This window comes from Pyrus communis, chromosome 2, assembly GCF_041283825.1.
Source record: "Pyrus communis isolate YQ-2024b chromosome 2, ASM4128382v1, whole genome shotgun sequence".
NCBI lineage: Eukaryota > Viridiplantae > Streptophyta > Magnoliopsida > Rosales > Rosaceae > Pyrus > Pyrus communis.
The window spans coordinates 1,743,552-1,768,775 of NC_142566.1; the positions used below are offsets into that span (position 1 = coordinate 1,743,552).

General features: G+C 38.7%; 2 protein-coding genes across 5 annotated transcripts; both read left to right on the forward strand.

The window, feature by feature from the left end:
* The first annotated feature begins 2,884 nt into the window (after nucleotides 1–2,884).
* LOC137747097 (ubiquitin carboxyl-terminal hydrolase 24-like) lies at nucleotides 2,885–7,316 on the forward strand. 2 transcript variants are annotated; one of them, XM_068487108.2, is made up of 7 exons: nucleotides 2,885–3,266; nucleotides 3,788–4,459; nucleotides 4,663–4,850; nucleotides 4,939–5,216; nucleotides 5,745–5,890; nucleotides 6,101–6,277; nucleotides 6,634–7,316. In XM_068487108.2, exons 1-7 carry the CDS (start codon nucleotides 3,252–3,254, stop codon nucleotides 6,820–6,822), a joined length of 1,665 nt encoding a protein of 554 aa, XP_068343209.1. In that variant the 5' UTR covers nucleotides 2,885–3,251; the 3' UTR covers nucleotides 6,823–7,316. The 2 variants fall into 2 exon arrangements, with proteins under 2 accessions (XP_068343209.1, XP_068343210.1); XM_068487109.2 differs by having other exon boundaries at nucleotides 4,969–5,216.
* A 4,033-nt stretch (nucleotides 7,317–11,349) lies between these two features.
* On the forward strand, nucleotides 11,350–22,645 carry LOC137748077 (ubiquitin carboxyl-terminal hydrolase 24). 3 transcript variants are annotated; one of them, XM_088680557.1, is made up of 6 exons: nucleotides 11,350–11,979; nucleotides 12,183–12,370; nucleotides 12,489–12,736; nucleotides 13,308–13,453; nucleotides 21,865–22,041; nucleotides 22,349–22,645. In XM_088680557.1, exons 1-6 carry the CDS (start codon nucleotides 11,419–11,421, stop codon nucleotides 22,535–22,537), a joined length of 1,509 nt encoding a protein of 502 aa, XP_088536683.1. In that variant the 5' UTR covers nucleotides 11,350–11,418; the 3' UTR covers nucleotides 22,538–22,645. The 3 variants fall into 3 exon arrangements, with proteins under 3 accessions (XP_088536683.1, XP_068344272.1, XP_088536686.1); XM_068488171.2 differs by lacking the exons at nucleotides 21,865–22,041; nucleotides 22,349–22,645 and adding exons at nucleotides 13,660–13,836; nucleotides 14,191–14,697; XM_088680560.1 differs by lacking the exons at nucleotides 21,865–22,041; nucleotides 22,349–22,645 and adding exons at nucleotides 13,660–13,836; nucleotides 13,975–14,178.
* Nucleotides 22,646–25,224: the final 2,579 nt, after the last annotated feature.

Genomic DNA, 25,224 nt, shown 5'->3' on the forward strand with positions numbered 1-25,224 from the left:
TAATGTTTATAAGAATTAGCGAAATGACGGAATTTACGAAATTATTCCGAATCTTGTGGGATGCACAAGTATGCATACTATTATGGGATGCCGTAATTAAATTTACAGCTATGATGAAGGTTATGTTGACTAGAATTATTGAATCATTGTGGCGTGACTATATTTATATTATCTGCTCATTGTTTGCTACACCGGTGTTAGTACTCACTCGGGCCAGGGCCAATCTTTCACATGTATATGCACATCGCACCGTACGCTCACTTTGGATCCATTGTAGGTGTCAGTCCTGTCCTAGATTGTTATAGGTAATTAGAACTCGTATGTGCTGCGCATATCTCCAGTCTTCACGTAATTGTAGTACTAGAGCGTATATTATTGTTACACCCAGTCTTGTTCATGTCATAATATGTAACATCTCACATCGCCCAGGGAAGGAGTGATCCTTAAATGTATATTCCCATCCCTACCTAGCACGAGGCATTTTGGGAGCTCACTAGCTTCGGGTTCCATGAGAACTCCGAAATTAAGCAAGAAGGGGGCTAGAGCAATTCCATGATGGGTGACCCACTGGAAAGTTGCTCGTGAATTCCTAAAAACAAAACCGTGAGGGAATGGTAAGCTCAAAGCAGACAATATCGTACTACGATTGTAGAGCGGGCCCGGGAAGTGATCCGCCCTGGGCCGGGATGTGACAATTTGGTATCAAAGCCTAACCTTGGTCGCGAGTGTGCCGACGAGAACGTCGAGCCCCTAAGGGGGGTGGATTGTGACATCCCACATCACCCAGGGGAGTGATCCTTATATGTATATTCCCATCTCTACCTAGCACGATGCCTTTTGGGAGCTCACTGGCTTCGGGTTCCGTAGGAACTCCGAAGTTAAGCGAGAAGGGGGGCTAGAACAATCCCATGATGGGTGACCTACTGGGAGTTAAGCGAGAAGGGGGCTAGAGCAATCCCATGATGGGTGACCCACTGGGAAGTTGCTCATGAGTTCCCAAAAACAAAACCGTGAGGGAATGGTAAGCCCAAAGCGAACAATATCATGCTACGGTGGTGGAGCGGGCCCGTGAAGTGATCCGCCCTGGGCCGGGATGTGTCAATTACGAGGCCTTTTAGGAGCTCATTGGCTTCGGGTTCTATTGGAACTTCGAAGTTAAGCGATAAGGGGGTTAGAGCAATCCCATGATGGGTGACCCACTGGGAAGTTGCTCGTGAGTTCCCAAAAAACCTCGTGCTAGGTAGAGATGAGAATATACATATAAGGATCACTCCCCTGGACGATGTGGGATGTCATATAATAATCTTTGTATGAACTCGTGTGTCAGCATGTGTCAATAAGCACTTGATATGATATGTTTGCTTATGCGAGATTATGTGATTACGGATGTCATGTGTCTACTTACGAAATATTGTGCCGTATTAAATTCTTGAGATATTGTAGGCTACGGTAAGTATTTTCTTACTATACGTAGTATATATATAGGGGTGCAACTTGGGTTGACCCAATCCGAACTTGGTCATGTACAACCCGACTTTAAACCCGAACAAGTGGATTTTTTTTTAGTTATAACCTGTCCAAACCCAACCCAATTTCAACTCGTTCATTGATTGGGTTGAGTTGGGTTGATCATTTGCCCGTCCATCCCCAACTCAACCTAACCCAACTAACCAAACCCAATCTAACTAGATTGTAACCCATATCAATTAATGCTCATACTACACCCAAGTGTGCCAAGTCCAAAAACCAACACGCTTTCTAGTAATTTTTTAATAAATTACCCTTTATAATGACCTAAGCTTTTAGGGAATAAGAGACTTTGACTTGTTAGCCTACATTCGTAGCCTCTAAATCCTACAACTTTATAGTAGATTGATTTATGAAATTAGAGTTAACTAGCTTTGATGGTACTTGGCTTAATTTTTTTTAAGAATTCTTGGAAACTAAGTTGTTACAAGATTAAACTTGAAAAAGTTGGGCAATCCAAACCCAACCCAAGTAAACCCTAACCCAATTAAACCTGAGCCCAAATGAACCCGAATGAAACCCAACCCGAACCCGAGTCCGAATTGTAAAAGTTGAGTTAGGATTGGGTTGACCGTCCAACCTGCTCAGCCCGTCCGAGTTGCACCCCTATATGTATATTTTGGAAACTATACTTGTTTTACGGCGAGGGGTTATTATGTTTTCGAAAAGATTTTTTTTACAAAGCTTTATTTTAGGCCCACTCATCCTTGTTTTTCACTCCTCCAGGTTTTAGTGTTGTACTTTCGTGTCGACGAGGATTCTTGGCAAATCTTGGTATTGGAGATTATCTTTGATGGTGTAATTCTTATCCTACTTTACTGTATTTTACTTATACTCTGACATCATGTGTGAAATGTGTTCATTTCTATTTACAAGCGCACTCTTATATTTAAACACTTTTAGGTTTAAATTTATTCACATTTTCTACATTACTATACTTTATGGCTTTGTCACCCACTTGGTGTCGACCAGCACAACTCGATTTAGAGTCCAGGTGGGCATTCCGGGTTATAGTGTGTCATTTATTCACACTCTTATCCTTCTCTTACACGCCCTTATTAATTTATAGTCATTAATTAAATTAAATAAAACAACAAAAAATAAATAAACAAAAGTGAGCAAGATATGTAAAAAACTAAAAGCGGTGTATGAAAATCTTGATTTCCCTTCTAACAAAAGGCCTCGTCAATAAAAATGTTTCTTATAAAATTAGGCACAAGCGGAAATAGGCAGCCTACCCCCTATTGCCCAACAAGTTCTCAAGAAAATTTTCAAAATAATAAAATATAATTTGATACACTAAATATCATAATATAAATGATTATAATATAAATAATTATAATTTTTTTTAAATATTAAATCCTTTGCTAAGTATCACAGCAACAAAAACAACGCTCCAATTCATCCTCTAAACCTAATCATCTCTCCTCTCTATCCCTTCCTCTATGCAGTCGATGTTAGGGTTTGTTGAGCAGGTTCTTGAAGAGGGTTTCTTCGTTAGATGCTCTCTCCCTTCACCAATCTCCATTTCCCTCTCTTTTCATGTCTTCAGTCGACTTCCTTCTCTTCTCCTCTGCTCGTTCAGGGCCTCACAAAACCCTAATTCTTGGTTCCGGTTCTGACGTTTTCGGCATACTTGTTCCTCGCTCTCAATCTTCTCGCACACAAAGTTCCTGCTTTTCTTTGGGCGTTTCTGGGGTTTCCAATTCGGTTCTGCGCACGAAATGAGTGATTCTAAGGTGGTTTTCTCTCTTTCACATTTGACAAGTTTGTATTTTCGTTGTGATTTTCGTTCGAGGTGGATAATTTCGATGACTTTTCACTGGTTTTGTGAAGTTTAGTAGTTAGGAAGATCGAAAATTTGGGTATTGTAGCTGTGAATTACTTCATGCTTTGATGGAACTTTTATTGGTATGGTTAGTTTGTTCATAAATGTGAACTTTTTGGGTGTTTTTTACCACCATTTTTTAAGTGTAATAATGAAATGCATATGAATTTTGAGAATTTATTGTGATGGCAATGGTGACTCTATTTCGAAAAAAGCTGTTGTATCTCACTAGAATCTGAGTTTGATTTTGAGTAATAATGCAGAACTAAAGTTGTTTTGATCATTTCTGTGTTAGCATCTGGTAGCCCAACAGCTTGTACTGATTTACTGCTAGGTTAAAATGTGATTTTGAATACTAATGTTATCATTGGGGCGGATTTACTCTTTTATATGCTCTAAAACCTGCTGAATTTTGCTAGTCCTTGTTTGCAGTTACTAGTGTTTGGGTCATTCTCTGAAGACGAGACCAGGTCATTGCTGCTAAAGCAATCACCTGTCAAGGGCCTCAAGGCTGAGAAGCCTGTGGAGAAGAATGTATTGCAGTTTGGGTCTATAAATTTTGTTACTGCAAAACCTTCGGTTCAAGTTAATGGCGAATCAAGCAGACAGAAAAGTTCTTTGAAAGCGCCCACCAAACTTCAGCCGTTAAGTTCACTTAATAAGCAGGATGAAGTTAAGGCTGTAAAAGCATTAGATGGTAATTTACGTGTATCGTCAGCAACTCCGGCAGAGAATGGATGTACTGATAATTCTGTTAATTGTTCTGCCCATAGTAATGGTGTTAAAGAGGTGACAACTGATAATGTTAACTTAACCTCTTTGCCTTTATCCAAGGATGAAGGTGTTCTCTCCAATCAATTTTCAAGTCTGGAATTGCAGAATAGAGAGCAGAATGGCAGTGTTGATGATTTGTCTGTTTCTAAGATTAAGGGGGAACTACAGAAGGCTTCAAATGCGCCTGTTACAGTTTCTAAAAGCTTATTGCCTCGTGGTCTAATCAATTCAGGAAATCTATGCTTTCTAAATGCAACCCTGCAGGCTCTTCTATCCTGCTCTCCTTTTGTTCAGCTTCTTCAGGAATTGAGAACTCTTGAAGTACCAAAGGTTCCTTCCTCATTTTTTAGATGATCTGTTTGTTCAATTATTTGCGTTTTTGGTTTGAGGAGAATTTCTATAACGCTGACAAAATTTATGTGCACTGAATAATATGGATCTCAGAAATGAGTAGCTACCTTGCCTAACCCTTGTTCCCTTTCTGGCTTATCACTTTGACTGATATGTTGGACATTTAAACTTGAGTTTGTTAGGTTGGCTATCCGACATTGAGTGCATTTGCAGAGTTCGTGTCTGAATTTGACATGCCTAGTGGTTCAAGTTCGAAGGACAAAGATACAAGTGTTCTCGAGACTGGTAGGCCTTTTAGCCCTGCCATGTTTGAAGGCGTTCTTAAAAATTTCACTCCAGATGTTCCGACTAGCATCTCCGGCAGGCCAAGGTTTGTGTCTGATCTTGGTCAATATTTTCTGCCTGGCATATGTTTCTATGTCCATTATGTATATATTCCGCTTTTGATTTGTTTGAAGTTTCCTTTTGAAACTGTTGGTGTTTTTTAGACAAGAGGATGCTCAGGAGTTCCTTAGTTTTATCATGGATCAGATGCATGATGAATTACTTAAGCTTGAAGGACAATCCCCAAGCATTAACGGGCGTAAATCATCTCTTATATCTTCAGCAGAAGATGATGAATGGGAGACAGTTGGCCCGAAGAATACATCTGCAGTAACCAGGACACAGAGTTTTGTTCCTTCAGAATTGAGTGATATTTTTGGAGGACAATCGAGAAGTGTGGTGAAGGCACAAGGTGTGGCGATTGCGTTATTATTATTATTATTATTATCACCGTTTTAAGTTTATAAAGCTTTGCTGGAAGCTTTGTTAGATAATAGATATATCTTTGTGTTATTAAATTGTTTCCGTCCACACTTGCATTCTTAGGCTAAGAGTCCTTAAATTTTTCTTCATAATTCAAATAGGTAAACAATTACAGTTGATTAACACGTTTTTATTGTTTGAAAATTTAAACTTAAATACAGCTTGAACAGTATGTCTTTCTGATTCTCAAGATTTTTAACCATATTTCCTATGGGCTTATGAACTGATCAACAGATTTATTTATCTAAGATGCATGAGTTTTAGCAGGAATTCATGGTTCTTTCTGTAGTTAAAAAGTTAGATGCAGTATTTGGCAGTCTAGATGATGTGTACGTCATTATTGGAAATGTGGTTAGCTGAGTTGAATCGATTGTATTTTGGTTCGCTCTGTAGTTTTTTGCCACTCACTGTTGATTCTATCTGGAGTTTATGTGTTCATTTGGTTTTTGTTGAGCAGGAAATAAAGCTTCTGCTACTGTTCAGCCATATTTATTGCTCCACCTTGATATTTACCCTGACGCTGTTCGTACCATTGAAGATGCACTTAAGTTGTATTCTGCACCAGAAACTCTTGAGGGGTATCGAACATCAGCAGCTGGGAAGGTATACTCTCATTTCAATTTTTTTTAAAATTTCTGATGTATACTTCTACCCAGTGTAAAATTGTTTGAATTTAAAGGTAATGCAAATGAGATGCTATATAAGTGCCACAGCCTAGGCTTTGTATCAGTATTAAGTATTAACCTTGAATATACATTGGTTTCATACAGTTAAAGTGTTGTTTTGACTTTGGTGTATATTAATGCTGTGCAGGCCGGTATTGTGACTGCAACCAAATCCATACAGATAAAGACACTTTCAAAGATAATGATATTGCACTTGAAGCGTTTTGGTTATGGAAGTCAAGGAAGCACTAAGCTGCATAAGCCTGTGCATTTTCCACTTGAATTGGTGTTGGGCCGTGAATTGCTTGTTTCTCCAAATACTGAGGTGATGCTCTATTATATCTTAATCAAACTTTTTTTTGTAAACTTTTATCTGTGACCCTTATTTCTTCTTGATGAACGACCTGTCTGTAGCTGTCATAGTGTGTTTATTCTTTACTTCACCTTCTGGCATTTTATGATCAGAGTTGGGGCTTCAGAAATCAGTCAAATCCGTTAGCAACTAAACATTATGATAACTCTAAACCTCACCCGAGGAAAAGAAGATAAGAAATATTGAATTTTCCCTATGGCCTAGTTGTAGCAAGTCTTGGTGTTTTCAATTGCGGATTGCAATGTCGTAGCCAGATTTCAAATATTACTTTTGGTGCTTATTTTTTGGCTTTTGCTTTTATTATGTAGGGTCGAAAATACAAACTCGTTGCTACAATAACTCATCACGGGAGAGAGCCGTCAAAGGGGCATTATACAACTGATGCTCTCTATGCCAATGGTCAGTGGCTACGCTTTGATGATGCTTCGGTCACGGCAATTGGGACTGGTAAAGTATTGCATAACCAGGCATATGTCCTCATCTACAAACAAGTGTAAAACGACAGCTGGAACAAGTAAAATACTGCATGACCCGGCTTGTCTTCGCTTACAAGCAATTGTGGAAGAAGGTAAACATGGAGTACTTAGTTTATGAGGTGTCACCACTTCTCTTGCCGAGGTGTCGAAGTTTTAAACTTCGGTCAAGTTCCCATCCGATCACCAATGCAAGTGAAAATGGCTGTAATAATTCTTTGAACTTGTCTGATTGCAGCAGTTTTCAGTTTTGTTGTGATGTAATATGTATATAGAGAGAGAGAGAGAGAGAGAGAGAGAGATAGAGAGGCCGCTGCCCCTAATTATATCAAGTGAATGTTTTGATATTAATTATCAATTATATCAAGTGAATGCTGCTTAACAGTGTTTAGTACTTAGTGCATAAGCATTCCTAAACAGGCCCTTAAACGTAAGCATTAAGCAGAAGGGCAATCTGGATGGCTGAAATTACTTGTTCAGAAAGCAATCAAACATTTCATGCAATGTTCTGGCATGTATTCTCAGTTCTAACATTCTCATTGTTAGGAAATCAGCAATGTCGTTGAATATTAGCACGTGACTCACTTTTGAGAGTAAAGTTGTGTCAGTGTTTGATAGCAAAGTGGATGAAATTTATTGAATCTAATTGCGATGAATAATTGGCTAATTTCAAATAGTTTATGGGTTAATTTTTCAAAAATTAATTCATGAGGTCAATTTTAAATGTGGTAATAGTTCATAGTGTCAAACAACAATTTACCCTGATTGAAGACGAATAAATTCTCTTTAATGTAGTGTTAAGAGCGTGTTGATAACGTGTTGTCACCTATATTTAATTGAGAGGTGCGGCAGAGGGAGGGAGAGATGGATAATAGGCTTGAGGAATTCTATGTCTTATTCTTCGGTCCTTGTGCCTTTATTTATAGTAATGGGGAGGAGAGAAACTTGCTTTACAAGTGATACAAAGTTTAATAAGAAAGATGCCATGCAGTATTACGGTCTGATGATATTCTTCTTCACTTTGAAGTGAGAAGTCTTAGGTTTGAATCTCATGGATGATGAATTCGATACCAAATTAGGCTGCTCATAATGTGACATAGCCGAATTCCCCCTCCACTTACTATAAAAATATAGATGTACTAAAAAAAAAAAAAGTTTAATAAGAAAGATCTTCTAGATCCCGAAGGATTCTTAATATATCTCTACTTAGGATTTATCTAAATGCAATATGTATTAAAATGTATGTCACAACATTTTAGGTATTTGATAATTTTTTTTTTTTTTGCATTTTCAATAAAATGCGTTTATGAGCATAAGTATTTAATACTATAGTATTAAACGGGCCCTTAAACGTAAGCATGAAGCAATAAGGCAATCTGGATGGCTGTAATCCTTTATTAGGAAAGCAGTCAAATATGGATGGCTGTAATCCCTTATTAGGAAAGCAGTCAAATATTTTGTGCAATGCATTTTAAAACAAGCAAATCGAAATTCGAAAGCCAAATAAAATATTCAAATTCCAAAAGCAGAATTCATCTGAAAGGTGCTTCTGCCAAATGTGCCCAACCCAGCCAGCCAGTTGCTTTGTTTCTACTTGAGCAGTGGTTCCTTTACCCTTAAAGGTGCTTCTGCTGCTTTTATTAGTTGATTTTTCCGCTAATAGTTGTAGGATGGTTCAAATTAGGTGAGATTTTTCAATGTGACCGGTATACGGAATGGTATAACGTGTCATTATATAAATGGTGGGATATGTGTGTTAAAAAGTTAATAACTTAAAACATAAAATTTCCCACCACTTATATAAAAACACGTGTTGTATCCTCCGGTGTTCCGATCACAATGAAAAATTTCTTTCAAATTAGAGAGCAGTGTATAATTAATTAATCTAAAAGGCAAAATTGAAGTGATCAAAACCTCCTTAATTGTTTGGGTGAACATAATAAAGCTCTACTTTAAAAAAGATGTTTGCCGCTATAGCTGGTAGTTTCCTTCCGCATAATTATCTTCACTTTAGGATTTTTTTAATGTACTCAAAACTAAAAAGAATATTACATGCAATAACATAAGTGAAGGAACATTAGAAAATTAATATTACCCTAAAGTGAGATATATCAATTTTGTTGTCTACTTATATATTATAAGATACGGTGTACCACCTTTTGATTCGAGTACACATAAAAAATTTCGTCCAAATGGTCAATGTACTACTTTAGCAACGAACGAAGGCAACATATAATGTCGTAGTACTGTAGCAACGAAGGCAGGATATAATATGACGTGGTGTTTATGTTATGTACGTTTTGAGAGGTATTCCCTAAGATCATCTCCAACGCTTGAGCTAAAACCTAAAAGTTTTAAGCCAGAAACAACTTTTCTGCTTCAACCCTTCTGGCTTAAATTTTTTAGCCTGAGATTATTAAAGAATAAATTTAGGCTAATTTTTTCTTTTAAAGTAATTAAAAAAAATTATGTACACTATTATAATTTAATTTTATGAACATTTTAACCTAAAAATATTTAAATTCCGATAAATATTGAAAAATTACTAATTTTTTTTTATAATTATTTTAGCCGTTGGATTTAAATTTGGGTCTTTAAAATTTTTTTTTTTTACCGTTAGATTTGATTATATTTGATCTCAGCTGTTGGATTCAATAAATTTTGGAAGACATGCCCATGTGGGTGGGGTCCAACAGGTGGTGCCTACACCATTTTCTAGGCTAAATTCGGGGGAGAATTTGGCTTTTGTTCATCTTTTAACTTTTAGCTTACACATTTAGCATGAATTGAGTTAGGTTTAAGAGGAGAGAATAAAACCTAAAAAATATCATTTAGCCCATGATTGAGTTTGGTGTAGGTGGTGGTTGAAGTTGAACCAAGAAATTTGGTGGTTCTGGCTCGACAAGCGGAGTAGCTGCTATTTAGATGAGCCCAAATAGTGTATGAAATTATAGAAGCATAAAAATTATGAAATCATAGAGGCATTCCTTTCATTATTAAAGCTTGAATTTTTTAAATGTAATTCTTTTCTGCCCAAGCTTAACAATGATGACTAACGATGGTGTATGAAGCAGGAGAGGTTCTTTCTTACAACTAATACATAATTTTAATGGCATCACATGCCCAATAGATAGTTGATACATAGTGAATTGGTTACATACGAGCATCTCTCATTTAGTAGGGTAATTGGCTCGAATCTTGGGCACTGTCAGATCTAGGGTCCCCAAATCGATAAAACAGATCCTAGCTTTAATAAAAATGCACACGATAGTATAATTTACATATCTATCCACTATTCGACAACGTCTACGAAGAAGAGTAACAAGTAGGAGATCAAATTCCATTGCATCAAGACATTGCCACTTTGTCGTTCTGTGCCAATAATATAGCATTGTGTGAGTTTTTTTTAACATGACATTGTATTATTGGCACGAAACGCCACAACAATAGTGTATCCATATTATAGAAGCCCTTCCCCATAAGTTGGGGTTGTCAAGTTTTGTGAAAAGCCATCAGAAAGTCATTCTTTGTGTCACTCAATTTCGTAATTAAACGTCTTTTAATTCATGCACCTTCAACAACATTCACTTCTTTTTGTTGGACAATAATTGCAATGCATTAATGTTTGTTTTAGAATAATTAATTAGATAAAGCATAGAACTATAGAAGTTGTGATTAACAAAGAAATAGTCAAGTGGAAGACATGAAGAATCTACATAATGCAAATCTAGAAAAAAAGAACTCAAAAAAGATGATCATTTATGCAAGATATTGCCGGACAATGTAACATGTTATGTTCTTTTATATGATGTGCCACATGCATGATTGACAGTGCAACAAACAATTAGTGGCGTAGACAGGATTTCAAATAATGAGGTCATAATATCAACCAAAAAGTTTCATTGGGCCATTTTGTCGAGCACCTAGTAGGCACTTGCTAATTCCTGACAACATATGCTGAAAGTTTAGCCAACATATGTCGCCAACACCTATTATTTGTAGAGGCTTGTTGAGGGTGGATGCAAGATACTGTGAAGTAATGTTGAAGACTGTCAAGGTTTTTCAACTAAAGTATTTCATATAAGAAGAGAGAAAAGGAAGACAAACATGATAGAAGAAAATAGAAGAAGTAGGAGGAGGAGGTTGTAATTTAGTTTATCTCAGCTATTTATAGGGGTCAAATACAACGTACAGACAAATATATATTGGATTTTTGGAGTTATTAGGGTCAAGGACAACCAATGACCCCATGCTGGCTCTGCCATTGACTCCACTGATTAAGAGAAGAATATGTGTAAGTGAATATTTAGTGAAAGAATAGATTCTTTGGCTCTTACACTAAGCAAACTTTTTTATCGGGTGGGGTTTTGGGGTTAAACATCAGCTTTTAGTATTCTTTGTTGGTGATCTAGCCCTACCTGCCATATTCTCAGACTATCATTGTCTCTCAAGATTCGTCTCATCGAATTCAGTCTGTCTTCCACATGAGAACTTTGGTAATCACGTGGCAAGTATTTATTGGACGAGTAATGCACTTCTTGAATGCGTGAAAAATATTTATTGAATCGTTAATGCGACTATATATGTCTTAGTTGTAAGAAAGTGTATCTCCTTCAGCAGATGAGTAGTATAAATTTTGTTACTGCAAAATCTTCGGTTCAATTTAATGGCGAATCAAGCGGACAGAAAAGTTCTTTGAAAGCGCCCACCAAACTTCAGCCGTTAAGTTCACTTAATAAGCAGGATGAAGTTAAGGCTGTAAAAGCAGTAGATGGTAATTTACCTGTATCGTCAGCAACTCCGGCAGATAATGGATGCACTGATAATTATGTTAATTGTTCTGCCCATAGTAAAGGTGTGAAAGAGGTGACAACTAATAAAGTTAACTTAACCTCTTTGCCTTTATCCAAGGACGAAGGTGGTCTCTCCAATCAATTTTCAAGTCTGGAATTGCAGAATAGAGAGCAGAATGGCAGTGTTGATGATTTGTCTGTTTCTAAGATTAAGGGGGAACTACAGAAGGCTTCAAATGCGCCTGTTACAGTTTCTAAAAGCTTATTGCCTCGTGGTCTAATCAATTCAGGAAATCTATGCTTTCTAAATGCAACCCTGCAGGCTCTTCTATCCTGCTCTCCTTTTGTTCAGCTTCTGCAGGAATTGAGAACTCTTGAAGTACCTAAGGTTCCTTCCTCATTTTTTAGATGATCTGTTTGTTCAATTATTTGCGTTTTTGGTTTGAGGAGAATTTCTATAACGCTGACAAAATTTATGTGCACTGAATGATACGGATCTCAGAAATGAGTAGCTACCTTGCCTAACCCTTGTTCCCTTTCTGGCTTATCACTTTGACTGATATGTTGCACATTTAAACTTGAGTTTGTTAGGTTGGCTATCCGACATTGAGTGCATTTGCAGAGTTCGTGTCTGAATTTGACATGCCTAGTGGTTCAAGTTCGAAGGACAGAGATGCAAGTGTTCTCAAGACTGGTAGGCCTTTTAGCCCTGCCATGTTTGAAGGCGTTCTTAAAAATTTCACTCCAGATGTTCTGACTAGCATCTCCGGCAGGCCAAGGTTTGTGTCTGATCTTGGTCAATATTTTCTGCCTGGGATATGTTTCTGTGTCCATTATGTATATATTCCACTTTTGATTTGTTTCAAGTTTCCTTTTGAAACTGTTGGTGTTTTTCAGACAAGAGGATGCTCAGGAGTTCCTTAGCTTTATCATGGATCAGATACATGATGAATTACTTAAGCTTGAAGGACAATCCCCAAGCATTAACGGGGGCAAATCATCTCTTATATCTTCAGCAGAAGATGATGAATGGGAGACAGTTGGCCCGAAGAATACATCTGCAGTAACCAGGACACAGAGTTTTGTTCCTTCAGAATTGAGTGCTATTTTTGGAGGACAATTGAGAAGTGTGGTGAAGGCAAGAGGTGTGGCGATTGCGTTTTATTATTATCACCGTTTTAAGTTTATAAAGCTTTGCTGGAAGCTTTGTCAGATAATAGATACATCTTTGTGTTATAGAATTCTTTCCGTTCACACTTACATTCTGAGGCTAAGAGTCCTTAAATTTTTCTTCATAATTCAAATAGGTAAACAATTACAGTTGATTAACACGTTTTTATTGTTTGAAAATTTAAACTAAAATACAGCTTGAACAGTATGTCTTTCTTATTCTCAAGATTTTTAACCATAATTCCTATGTGCTTATGAACTGATCAAAAGATTTATTTATCTAAGATGGATGAGTTTTAGCAGGAATTCGTGGTTCTTTCTGTAGTTAAAAAGTTGGATGCAGTATTTGGCAGTCTAGATGATGTATACAAGTGTAATGGAATTCATAATTGGAAATGTAGTTTAAAATGTTTCTGAGATCAGCGGCCAGCATACGATTTGCTAGCTGAGTTGAATCAATTGTATTTTGGTTCGCTCTGTAGTTTTTTGCCACTCACTGTTGATTCAATCTGGAGTTTATGTGTTCATTTGGTTTTTGTTGAGCAGGAAATAAAGCTTCCGCTACTGTTCAGCCATATTTATTGCTCCACGTTGATATTTACCCTGACGCTGTTCGTACCATTGAAGATGCACTTAAGTTGTATTCTGCACCAGAAACTCTTGAGGGGTATCGAACATCAGCAGCTGGGAATGTATACTCTCAGTTTGATTTTTTAATTTCTGATGTATACTTCTACCCAGCATAAAATTGTTTGAATTTAAAGGTAACGCAACTGAGATGCCACATAAGTGCCCCAGCCTAGGCTTTGTATCAGTATTAAGTATTAACCTTGAACATACTTTGGTTTCATACAGTTAAAGTGTTGTTTTGACTTTGGTGTATATTAATGTTTTTCAGGCCGGTATTGTGACTGCGAGCAAATCCATAAAGATGAAGACACTTTCAAAGATAATGATATTGCACTTGATGCGTTTTGGTTATGGAAGTCAAGGAAGCACTAAGCTGCATAAGCCTGTGCATTTTCCACTTGAATTGGTGTTGGGCCGTGAATTGCTTGTTTCTCCAAATACTGAGGTGATGCTCTGTTATATCTAATCAAACTTTTTTTGTAAACTTTTATCTGTGGCCCTTATTTCTTCTTGATGAACGACCTGTCCGTAGCTGTCATAGTGTGTTTATTCTTTACTTCACCTTCGGGCATTTTATGATCAGAGTTGGGGCTTCAGAAATCAGTCACATCTGTAAGCAACTAAACATTATGATAACTCTAAACCTCACCCGAGGAAAAGAAGATAAGAAATACTGAATTTTCCCTATGGCCTAGTTGTAGCAAGTCTTGGTGTTTTCAATTGCGGATTGCAATGTCGTAGCCAGATTTCAAATATTACTTTTGGTGCTTATTTTTTGGCTTTTGCTTTTATTATGTAGGGTCGAAAATACAAACTCGTTGCTACAATAACTCATCACGGGAGAGAGCCGTCAAAGGGGCATTATACAACTGATGCTCTCTATGCCAATGGTCAGTGGCTACGCTTTGATGATGCTTCGGTCACGGCAATTGGGACTGGTAAAGTATTGCATAACCAGGCATATGTCCTCATCTACAAACAAGTGTAAAACGACAGCTGGGACAAGTAAAATACTGCATGACCAGGCTTATGTCTTGGCTTACAAGCAATTGTGGAAGTAGGTAACCATGGAGTACTTAGTTTATGAGGTGTCACCACTTCTCTTGCCGAGGTGTATATATATATATATATATATATATATAGAGAGAGAGAGAGAGAGAGAGAGAGAGAGAGAGAGAGAGAGAGCGAGAGAGAGATAGAGAGAGAGAGAGAGAGAGGCCGCTGCCCCTAATTATATCAAGTGAACGTTTTGATATTAATTATCAATTATATCAAGTGAATGCTGCTTAACAGTGTTTAGTACTTAGTGCATAAGCATTCCTAAACAGGCCCTTAAACGTAAGCATTAAGCAGAAAGGCAATCTGGATGGCTGAAATTACTTGTTCAAAAAGCAATCAAACATTTCATGCAATGTTTATGCATGTATTCTCACTTCTAACATTATCATTGTTAGGAAAGTAGCAATGTCGTTGAATACTGGCACGTGACCAACACGTGATTCACTCTTAAGAGTAAAGTTGTATTACTGTTTGACCAACACGTGGATGAAATGATCGAATCTAACTATGAGGGCTTAATTGGCTAATTTCAAATAGTTAATTGGTTAATTTTTCAAAAAAAATTAATTGATGAGGTCAATTTTGAATGTGGTAATAATTCATAGAGTCAAACAACAATTTACCCTGATTGAAGACGAATAAATTCTTTTTAGCGCAGCGTCAAGATTGTGTTGATAATGTGTTGCGGCCTATATTCAATTGAGGGGTGCGGTAGAGGGAGGGAAAGATGGAGAATAGGCTTAAGGAATCCTGTGTCTTATTCCTCAGTCCTTGTACCTTTATTTGTAGTAATGAGGAGGAGAGAAACTAGTTCTACGAGTAATACAAAGTTTAATAAGAAGGATGTCACTTTGTCCTACGGTCTGGTGGTATTCCTCTTCACTTGGAAGTGAGAGGTCTTAGGTTCGAATCTCGTGGATGGCGAATTCGATACCAAATTAGGCTGCCCATTTTATGGCTTAGCCGAACTCCCCCTCCCCTTAGTGTAAAAATATCGATGTACTAAAAAAAAAGTTTAAAAGAAAGATCTTCTAGATCCCGAAGGATTCCTAATATATCTTTACTTAGGATTTACCCAAACGCAATATGTATTAGAATGTAGGGTAATTTTGTATAAAATCAATAAAAAGTTACAATATTGACAATAGATCAACAATATTTATGTTAATTATAAATAGGTCAATTATGTATTATGATACTTAAATGCATTTAAAAATAAACAATAATTACAAAATCTACCACTACAACTATCACCCACTTGAACTGACACACTCTTTCTCATATTTTTATATTTTGGAATAGGTCAAGACGAATTCAGACTTTGCAATGCAATGTCTATTTTCCTGAATTTGATTTTCACATTTGGATTCAGACGCTGCATTGTAATGTCCATTTCCTAGTTCTGCTTTTTCCATCACTCATCATGCGACTCTTGATTTTTACATTTGGATTCATACATTGCAATTGTGGATGCAAATTTCTTCCTCCTTGATCTTGGATAAAATTGCACCTACAAAACAAATAACACCTTAGGTCAAAGCCAAGAGCCTCGCACGCCCACGAAGAAAGGGGGGGCTTTGGCCGAAGAACCTTTGATGCCAAAGTTAGAATTTAGAGAAAAAAGTGTTTGAGAGTTTTTGGGAGTTTTGCAAGAGTGTGGAACTAGTCTTTCAAAGAAAATGGAGTCCTATTTATATAGCATGGCCGGCCCTTGGATTTTTTTGGGGTGTAATGGTGATTAATTTGGTGATTAATGGATTAATTAGGAATTAATCCATTAATTAGCCTAATTAATTTAATTTATATGGAAGGTTTTGAAGATTATGGAATGATTTCCTTGTACAGGATATGGAGTAAGGATGAATGAGATAAATTTGAACTTGTTACCTATTTTGGGCACTCTTGACTCTCCACTGCTCACGTGTAGGAAACCCGGTGTGTCTCGAGGGTAATTTTGTTCTCATTACCTAAAAATCCATGTGTCGCCTCTTGATTATTTTTGGCTCCACAAATGCCCCCAAACCTGCAGGACTGCTTGTAGGAAAGAGCAGCAAGTGTAGAGATCTTCTTGCTCTAGGACTAGTTCCTATTTTGATGTAGATTCTCACTTTAATATGAAATTAGATCATTCTAGGAAAGGGAAATAAATTTCTCTCAAAGCCTATTTAAGTCCACCTTAAGTGGGTTGTTAAATCAACTTTGGAGAACAATTTATTCTACCCCACAAGAAAGAGAAAGCTTAGAGGATATTTGTTCCCCCTCCTCTAGCAATCTTCTACATCTTGCCCGTGCAAAAGATCATCTTTCGTTGATTGCTTCGTCTCTACGCCGCACCGATGTAAAAATTTAATTTTCCTTATCTTCTTCTTGGATAGTGCTGTCGCGGTGCAGCCGTCAGGGTAGTGCGGCACATTGGCTGGCAAGGGCCAGGAGTCAACTTGACATGTGCCAATGAGGTGGTGTGGCAGGGGCCATTGCTTGTGCTGCTCGGCTTGATTGAAGCCAAGGATTAGCTCGGCATGGGTTGAGGAAATGGCGTGGCATGGGTTACGGTTTGGGCTGCCTGTAGGAAATGAGGAAACTGTTTGAGTTTGATTTCTTACTTGCCATAGATGAAGCATTCAAGGATGGAACTGCCAAGATCGGACCAGCTGAAGATGAAGTGTTGGATGAGCAAATTTTTGAGTGCGAAAAATTGCTGTTATCTCTTGACCATTTAGCTTCCTACTCGATCTTCAAGCATTCGATCCTTTAAGCCATGTGGCTTTCTCGTCCTGGAGAGCTTACCCAGATGGGTGTCGGGGAATTAGTTTACCCTCTCGCACTGGAGAGCAGACCCATATGGGTGTCGAGGAATTGGTTTACCCTTTCGCACTGGAGAGCAATTAGTTTATCCTCTCGCACTGGAGAGTATACCCATATGGGTGTCGGGGAATCGGTTTACCCTCTCGCACTGGAGATGAATTAGTTTATCCTCTCGCACTGGAAAGCATACCTATATGGGTGTCGGGGAATTGGTTTACCCTCTCGCACTGGAGAACAATTAGTTTATCCTCTTGCATTGGAGAGCAGACCCTTTTGGGTGTTAGGGAATTGGTTTACCCTCTCACATTGGAGATCAATTGGTTTATCCTCTCACACTGGAGAGCATACCCTTTTGGGTGTCAGGGAATTGGTTTACCCTCTCGCACTGGAGAGCATGGAAATCATTGTCGTGAGTGCAGCTGAGGAAAGCTGGACTACTGGGACAACCGAAATAATCCTTAACCTTCCATCGGTTCTTGGTAGTTGGGCTTGGTGTGTCATTTTGGTACTCGTCTACCCCCGGCGTGCCATTAGGCTGAGCTGCTACATTTGTCGGAACAAAAATAGTCTTTATATCCAACAATCTATATGGGGGTAGTCACGTCTGCTCGATCTTGTCATTGAAAGATGACTCGCTCATGTTGGTCATGTCTTATTGGAGCGCTTTGTCAATACCTTCGTTGCGGGGGAAATTGCGTGATCGCTCGGTCATGAGCCTTTCTACTTCTTTATAAATTTGCCTTTGTTAGGAGTGGCAAAGCTCTCGGTTGCCCCAGTCTTGACCTACCGGTTTAGGCTGCTCTTCTACATGCTCAGCTCATCTATGCTGCGGCAGCGATGCATGTGGTGGATTCCTAGTAGGCGAGGGATTTCGCAGGCTGCTGGTTGAACTTGAGCCGGATTGAGTGACTGTTTCTTTCCGCCCGTCATGATGCCTACCCCGATGTGATTTGGAGGATGCTCCTTACGGGCTTAGCCGCGAATGAACACTTCGCTTGGAAGGCTGCTTATGTTGATTATCGGAGTGTGGCCCCAATCGTGAGTGTATGCTCGTCCGTGGGCCTAGTCGAGAATGCACGCTCCTCCACGTGCTAAGACATGAGTATACGCTATCTCAAGGGCCCAATCGAGAGTGTACTTTGCCCAAACGCTCGGTTTGTGGCAGGTCGAATGATTACTTGTCGGGACGCTGCTGGAGAGGTTCTTCGTCTGCCCTTGTTCTTCTTTGGGACACCTCGTTTGGAACACGTTGCATCTTCGTGCGCTGCAAGTGCTGGTTCCCCAAGGTCGTATGCTGTGCTAGGGCGCTCGTCAACTCTATGACTTGTCGAGACAAGTGTTGTTCGCCATTTGGATTGAAAGAGCTTGGAAGGAATGTTTTTCCTTGAGTAGTGGAAGTATGGTAGACTCCAGGAGCGAGATTTGAGCTGGGAAATGTCAAATTCACAGAAAAATATGGTGAAAATGCTCTCGGTTTGATCATCGGTCCAGAAATTTGGAGCTGGGACGGTTGAACTAGTCTTGGACCGATTTGGATTGCTTAGAAGGCCACGGGGGCAGACTGGGCTACAAGAGCAGGCTGGGCCACGGGAGCAGGCTGCTCGGTGGAAGCAGGTTGAGCCACAGGAGTGGGCTGCTCGGCATGTGGCACACGTGGGTGCGAGTCTAGGGCTCGACTTGGCAACACATTGGGCTTGGAGTGGCATGGCTTGGGTCATGGCCTTGGTGCCATGAGCCTTGGATGGCAGGACCTGGGCTTGCTTTGGTGGCACGGCTCGGGCTGTGGTAGTGGTGCCATGGACCTCGCCACGGGTGGCCACCGCGGTGGTTCTCATATGGAACCTTGTGGTGGTGGTGCCGCTCCCCCTAGGATCACATTTAGTCTCGTGGATCGCCGCGGTCCCATTTCTTGAACATTGGAATTTTCACTCATGGAGTTTTCTAAATTTCTAGCCATTGTATTTCTCTTTTTTCGTTTTATCAAAGAATCTTTGCAAATAAAAAATTCAATAATAAGAACGTACGAAAAATACAAATGGACTAGAAAATAGAGAAAAAACCTTTTTATGCGAGAGTCTTCTACAAGTGTGAATTTCAACTCTCAATGAAAACACCAATTTGTGGATGCAAATTTCTTCCTCCTTGATCTTGGACAAAATTGCACCTTCAAAACAAATAACACCTTAGGTCAAGGCCAAGAGCCTCACGCGCCCATGAAGAATTTTTGTTGGGGGGGGGGGGCGCGCTTTGGCCGAAGAACCTCTGATGCCAAAGTTAGAATTTAGAGAGAAAAGTGTTTGAGAGTTTTTGGGAGTTGTGCAAGAGTGTGGAACTAGTCTTTCAAAGACAATGGAGTCCTATTTATAGAGCATGGCCGGGCCTTGGATGTTTTTTAGGGTGTAATGGTGATTAATTTGGTGATTAATGGATTAATTAGGAATTAATCCATTAATTAGCCTAATTAATTTAATTTATATGGAAGGTTTTGAAGATTATGGAATGATTTCCTTGTAGAGGATATAGAGTAAGGATGGATGAGATAAATTTGAACTTGTTACCTATTTTGGGCACTCTTGACTCTCCACTGCTCGCGTGTAGGAAACCCGGTGTGTCTCAAGGGTAATTTTGTCCTCTTCACCTAAAAATCTATGTGTCGCCTCTTAATTATTTTTGGCTCCACAACAATGAAATGTTCGTTTCCTGGTTCATTTTTTACATTTGGATTCAGACACACTGCAATGTATTGGCTATTTCTTGGATTTTTTATTTCTTTATTTTTTAAAATTTGGATTCAAACACTGCAATGCAGTGTCAGTTTCCTAGTTCTATTTATCTTTATTTTTTAAAATTTGGATTCAAACACTGCAATGCAGTGTCAGTTTCCTAGTTCTATATATATATATATATATTGACATTTTGATTCAAACACTACAATGCAGTGTTCATTTCGTGACTCTGTTTTTTTTTTTTTTTTGGACATTTTTATTTAGATACTGCAAAGCAATGCAATGTCCGTTTTCTGGTTCTGTTTTTTATTTATTTGATTTGGGCTTCAATTAAAACATGTTGAAAACCAATCTGTCTTTCGTTCTTCATCCCAAACCTCTAATCCAACAAAAAATTCCATTCTTTCTCCTTCCTCCATCACTTGTCTCCGTGTGAATTCAATCAACAACATTCTCCCCTCTTGATCTCTCATTGTTATTATGAACTTGATTGACAACCTCTTGCCTAGCCAATGATAAATGAGATTAGCCATGGATTAATGAAATGAGTGGCAAATCGATGAGATATAACAGTTGAACGATAAATTTAGTGGCGACGATGAGATTTTTGTGCCCACTGCTACAACCGAAGAGATTTTTATTGATGGCCTTTAAAGTACAGATTCATGGCTTGTATTGATTCATATATCAACGAGAGAGAGAGAGAGACATTTGGGTTATCTTCACGTAAAAAAAAGAGAGGATTTTTTTGGAGAGGTGATCATAAACCTTTATATGATTTAATTTGGGGCAAAAAAGTAATTTTATAACTATTTATATGGGCTTGAAACCTATGTAACATTCCTTATTGACCAATATCTAATTAACAAAAATATTTCATTGATTAAGTCCAAAATAAAAATTGACCATTGATATATGGTTCATTAGTAAAATTTTTATTGACCATTTACTAAATATGTCACAACATTTTGGGTGATAATTATTTTTTGTGTATTTTCAGTAAAATGCGTTTATGTGCATAAGTATTTGTAAACGGGCCCTTAAACGTAAGCATGAAGCAACAAGGCAATCTGGATGGCCGTAATCCCTTATTAGGAAAGCAGTCAAATATGGATGGCTGTAATCCCTTATTAGGAAAGCAGTCAAATATTTTGTGCAATGCATTTTAAAACAAGCAAATCGAAATTCGAAAGCCAAATAAAATATTCAAATTCCAAATGCAGAATTCATCTGGAAGGTGCTTCTGCCAAATGTGCCTAACCCAGCCAGCCAGTTGCTTTGTTTCTACTTGAGCAGTGGTTCCTTTGCTCTAAAAGGTGCTTCTGCTGCTTTGATTAGTTGATTTTTCCACTAATAGTTGTAGGATGGTCCAAATTAGAGAGCAGTTTATAATTCATTAATCTAAAAGACAAAACTGAAGTGATCAAAACATCACCTTAATGTTGGGGTGAACATAATAAAGCTCTACTTTAAAAAAGATGTTTGTCGCTTTAGCTGGTAGTTTCCTTCCGCATAATTATCTTAATACTCAGAACAAAAGGATATCACTTGTTACAACATAAGTGGAAGAATATTAGGAAATTAATGTTACCCTAAAGTAGGATATATCAATTATGTTGTCTACTTATATATTATAACACTCGAAGTGCCACTTTTTGTTCTGAGTACACATAAAAAGATTTTGTCCAAATGGTCGATGTACTATTTTAGCGACGAGCGAAGGCAACATATAATGTCGTAGTACTGTAGCAACGAAGGCAGGATATAATATGACGTGGTGTTTATGTTATGTACGTTTTGAGCGGCCACCCCCTCCCCCAACTGGTGGTTGAACCAAGAAATTTGGTGGTTCTGGTTCGACAAGCGGAGTAGCTGCTATTGAGGCCGGTATTGTGACTGCGAGCAAATCCATAAAGATAAAGACACTTTCAAAGATAATGATATTGCACTTGATGCGCTTTGGTTATGGAAGTCAAGGAAGGACTACGCTGCATAAGCCTGTGCATTTTCCACTTGAATTGGTGTTGGGCCGCGAATTGCTTGTTTCTCCAAATACTGAGGTGATGCTCTGTTATATCTAATCAAACTTTTTTCTGTGACCCTTATTTCTTCGTGATGAACGACCTGTCCGTAGATAGAGTGTGTATTCTTTACTTCACCTTCTGTCATTTTATGATCAGAGTTGGGGCTTCAGAAATCAGTCACATCTGTAAACAACTAAACATTATGATTACTCTAAACCTCACCCGAGGAAAAGAAGATAAGAAATAATGAATTTTCCCTATGGCCTAGTTGTAGCAAATCTTGGTGTTTTCAATTGCGGTTTGCGTTGGTGCTTATTTTTTGTCTTTTGCTTTGTTTATGTAGGGTCGAAAATACAAACTCGTTGCTACAATAACTCATCACGGGAGAGAGCCGTCAAAGGGGCATTATACAACTAATGCTCTCTATGCCAATGGTCAGTGGCTACGCTTTGATGATGCTTCGGTCACGGCAATTGGGACTGGTAAAGTATTGCATAACCAGGCATATGTCCTCATCTACAAACAAGTGTAAAACGACAGCTGGAACAAGTAACATACTGCATGACCAGGTTTATGTCTTCGCTTACAAGCAATTGTGGAAGAAGGTAACCATGGAGTACTTAGGGGAGAGGAGGTGATGTGCCTTATATGTACATGCCCATCTCCCTATAGTAAGACGTGTTTTGGGTGGAAACCCAAGAACAAATCCGTGAGAGTGTGGCCCAAAGCGGACAATATCTTACTATGCGAACTGGGATGTGACAATTTAGTATCAGAGCCACTCCCCGTCAGGAAATGTGCTGACGAGGGCGTCGGGCGCCTAAGGGGGGTGGATTGTGAGATCCCACATTGCCCGGGGGAGAGGAGGTGATGTGCCTTATATGTACATGTCCACCTCCCTATAATAAGACGCGTTTTGGGTGGAAACCCAAGAGCAAATCCGTGAGGGCGTGGCCCAAAATGGAAAATATCTTACTATGCGAACTATAATGTGACATATGAGGTGTCACCACATCTTGCTGAGGGGTCGATGTTATAAACTTCGGTCAAGTTCCCATCCAATCACCAATGCAAGTGAAAATGGCTGTAACAATTCTTTGAACTTGTCTGATTGCAGCAATTTTCAGTTTTGTTGTGATGTAATATATTTATAGAGAGAAAGAGATAGAGAGGCCGCTGCCCCTAAGAGCAGTTCCAGGGAACCCTCCCCTCAGGCAATACACTATGCTATCCACCAGTGAACAGTAACTGCCCTTAATGAACAGTAACCGCCTTTTGCATCTCCACCGTTGCACTTCAATAGCTCTGGCAATAGACAATAAAATGTTAATATTTTTTTAATTTATAATTAATATTATATTATTTAATTTGTATAAATTAATATTATATTATTAATTTATCTTTTCTAATCCTCTTCCCGAAACTTCTACCATTTTTGTTTTCTTCTTCCTTCCCATTCTCTCACTCCTCTCTTCCTCATTGTTTTCCCTTTCCGAGGGCTCTCACCCACTTTCTTCTTCGAAAATTAAACAAATCAAACTCCAAAACCAAGAAACCTTAATCTCTGGGACTAAAGGATCCTAGTTATACCGTTGCATGCGTCATCGGACCATCACGGTGTAAATCACCATTGAAGCCGAGTTGGAAGCAAGCGAGTTGCCGTGAAGGAGTGAAGGAAGTGAAGGAAAAGCCCATGCGAACCTCAGCGTGAATAGCGAGGGTCTGATTGAAGATGCCAAGGGAATTATCCGCACCATCTCTCTCTCTCTCTCCTCTCTGTGAACTTGAAGAAATTGTATTGTTTATTTTTTGGGAAGCGAGTTGCCGTGAAATTGTATTGTTAATATTTTTTTAATTTATAATTAATATTATATTATTTAATTTGTATAAATTAATATTATATTATTAATTTATCTTTTCTAATCCTCTTCCCGAAACTTCTACCATTTTTGTTTTCTTCTTCCTTCCCATTCTCTCACTCCTCTCTTCCTCATTGTTTTCCCTTTCCGAGGGCTCTTACCCACTTTCTTCTTCGAAAATTAAACAAATCAAACTCCAAAACCAAGAAACCTTAATCTCTGGGACTAAAGGATCCTAGTTATACCGTTGCATGCGTCATCGGACCATCACGGTGTAAATCACCATTGAAGCCGAGTTGGAAGCAAGCGAGTTGCCGTGAAGGAGTGAAGGAAGTGAAGGAAAAGCCCAGGCGAACCTCAGCGTGAATAGCGAGGGTCTGATTGAAGATGCCAAGGGAATTATCCGCACCATCTCTCTCTCTCTCTCCCCTCTGTGAACTTGAAGAAATTGTATTGTTTATTTTTTGGGAAGAAAAGGAAAGAGAATCAAGAAATGGGAAGGCCTGGTAGTGTGGTGGAGTCATCGGCGTCGGCGAGAAGCTCGCCCTCCGTCTCCGGGATATCGACGTCAAGATCGAGCTCTGCGAAGAGCTGTCCAGGCCCGTCCACCACGTGGCTGATGTCGCCCAGACTTTAGCCTTGCGTCACATGCCCTTCAAGCTCTCTGGTTGGCAACTCTTGCCGGGCCTCTCCCTCGGGCTAGCTCGGGCCCCGTCTCTAGCACACGCTGTACCAAGTTGCTCAGGCTTTCTCGCCCTATTTGAGAGCTAGTCCACTGGGCAATTGCCCACGGTGGAATTGCTCTAATTATATCAAGTGAATGTTTTGATATTAATTATCAATTATATCAAGCGAATGCTGCTTAACAACGTTTATGAGCATGAGTAGTTATGTACTAAGCATTCCTAAACAGGCCCTAAAACGTAAGCATACAACAAAAAGGCAATCTGGATGGCTGAAATTACTTGTTCAGAAAGCAATCAAACATTTTATGCCATGTTTTGGCATGTATTCTCACTTCTAACATTCTCTTTGTTAAGAAAGCAGTAAAACATTTTGTGCAATCTTGTTGAATACTGACATGTGATTAACATGTGATTCATTCTTGTGAGTAAAGTTGTGTCAGTGTTTGGCAGCAAAGTTGATGAAATATATCGAATCTAACTTTGAAGGGTTAATTGGTTAAATTTCAAATAGTTCACAGGTTAATTTTTCAAAAGTTAATTCATGAGGTCTTTAAAATGTGGTAATAGTTCATAGAGTCAAACAATAATTTACCCTAATTGAAGACGAATAAATTCTCTTTAACACAGCGTCAAGAGTGTGTTGATAACGTGTTGTGGTCTGTATTTAATTAAGA

Excerpts from the sequence above, each read along its gene's own strand:
- LOC137747097 (XM_068487108.2), top strand. Across the intron at positions 5,217-5,744 it reads AAGTGTGGTGAAGGCACAAG|GAAATAAAGCTTCTGCTACT; the intron begins GTGTGGCGATTG and ends TTTGTTGAGCAG. Across the intron at positions 5,891-6,100 it reads GAACATCAGCAGCTGGGAAG|GCCGGTATTGTGACTGCAAC; the intron begins GTATACTCTCAT and ends AATGCTGTGCAG.
- LOC137748077 (XM_088680557.1), top strand. The coding sequence starts at position 11,419 with ATGAGTAGTATAAATTTTGTTACTGCAAAATCTTCGGTTCAATTTAAT. Across the intron at positions 12,371-12,488 it reads AGCATCTCCGGCAGGCCAAG|ACAAGAGGATGCTCAGGAGT; the intron begins GTTTGTGTCTGA and ends GGTGTTTTTCAG. Across the intron at positions 12,737-13,307 it reads AAGTGTGGTGAAGGCAAGAG|GAAATAAAGCTTCCGCTACT; the intron begins GTGTGGCGATTG and ends TTTGTTGAGCAG.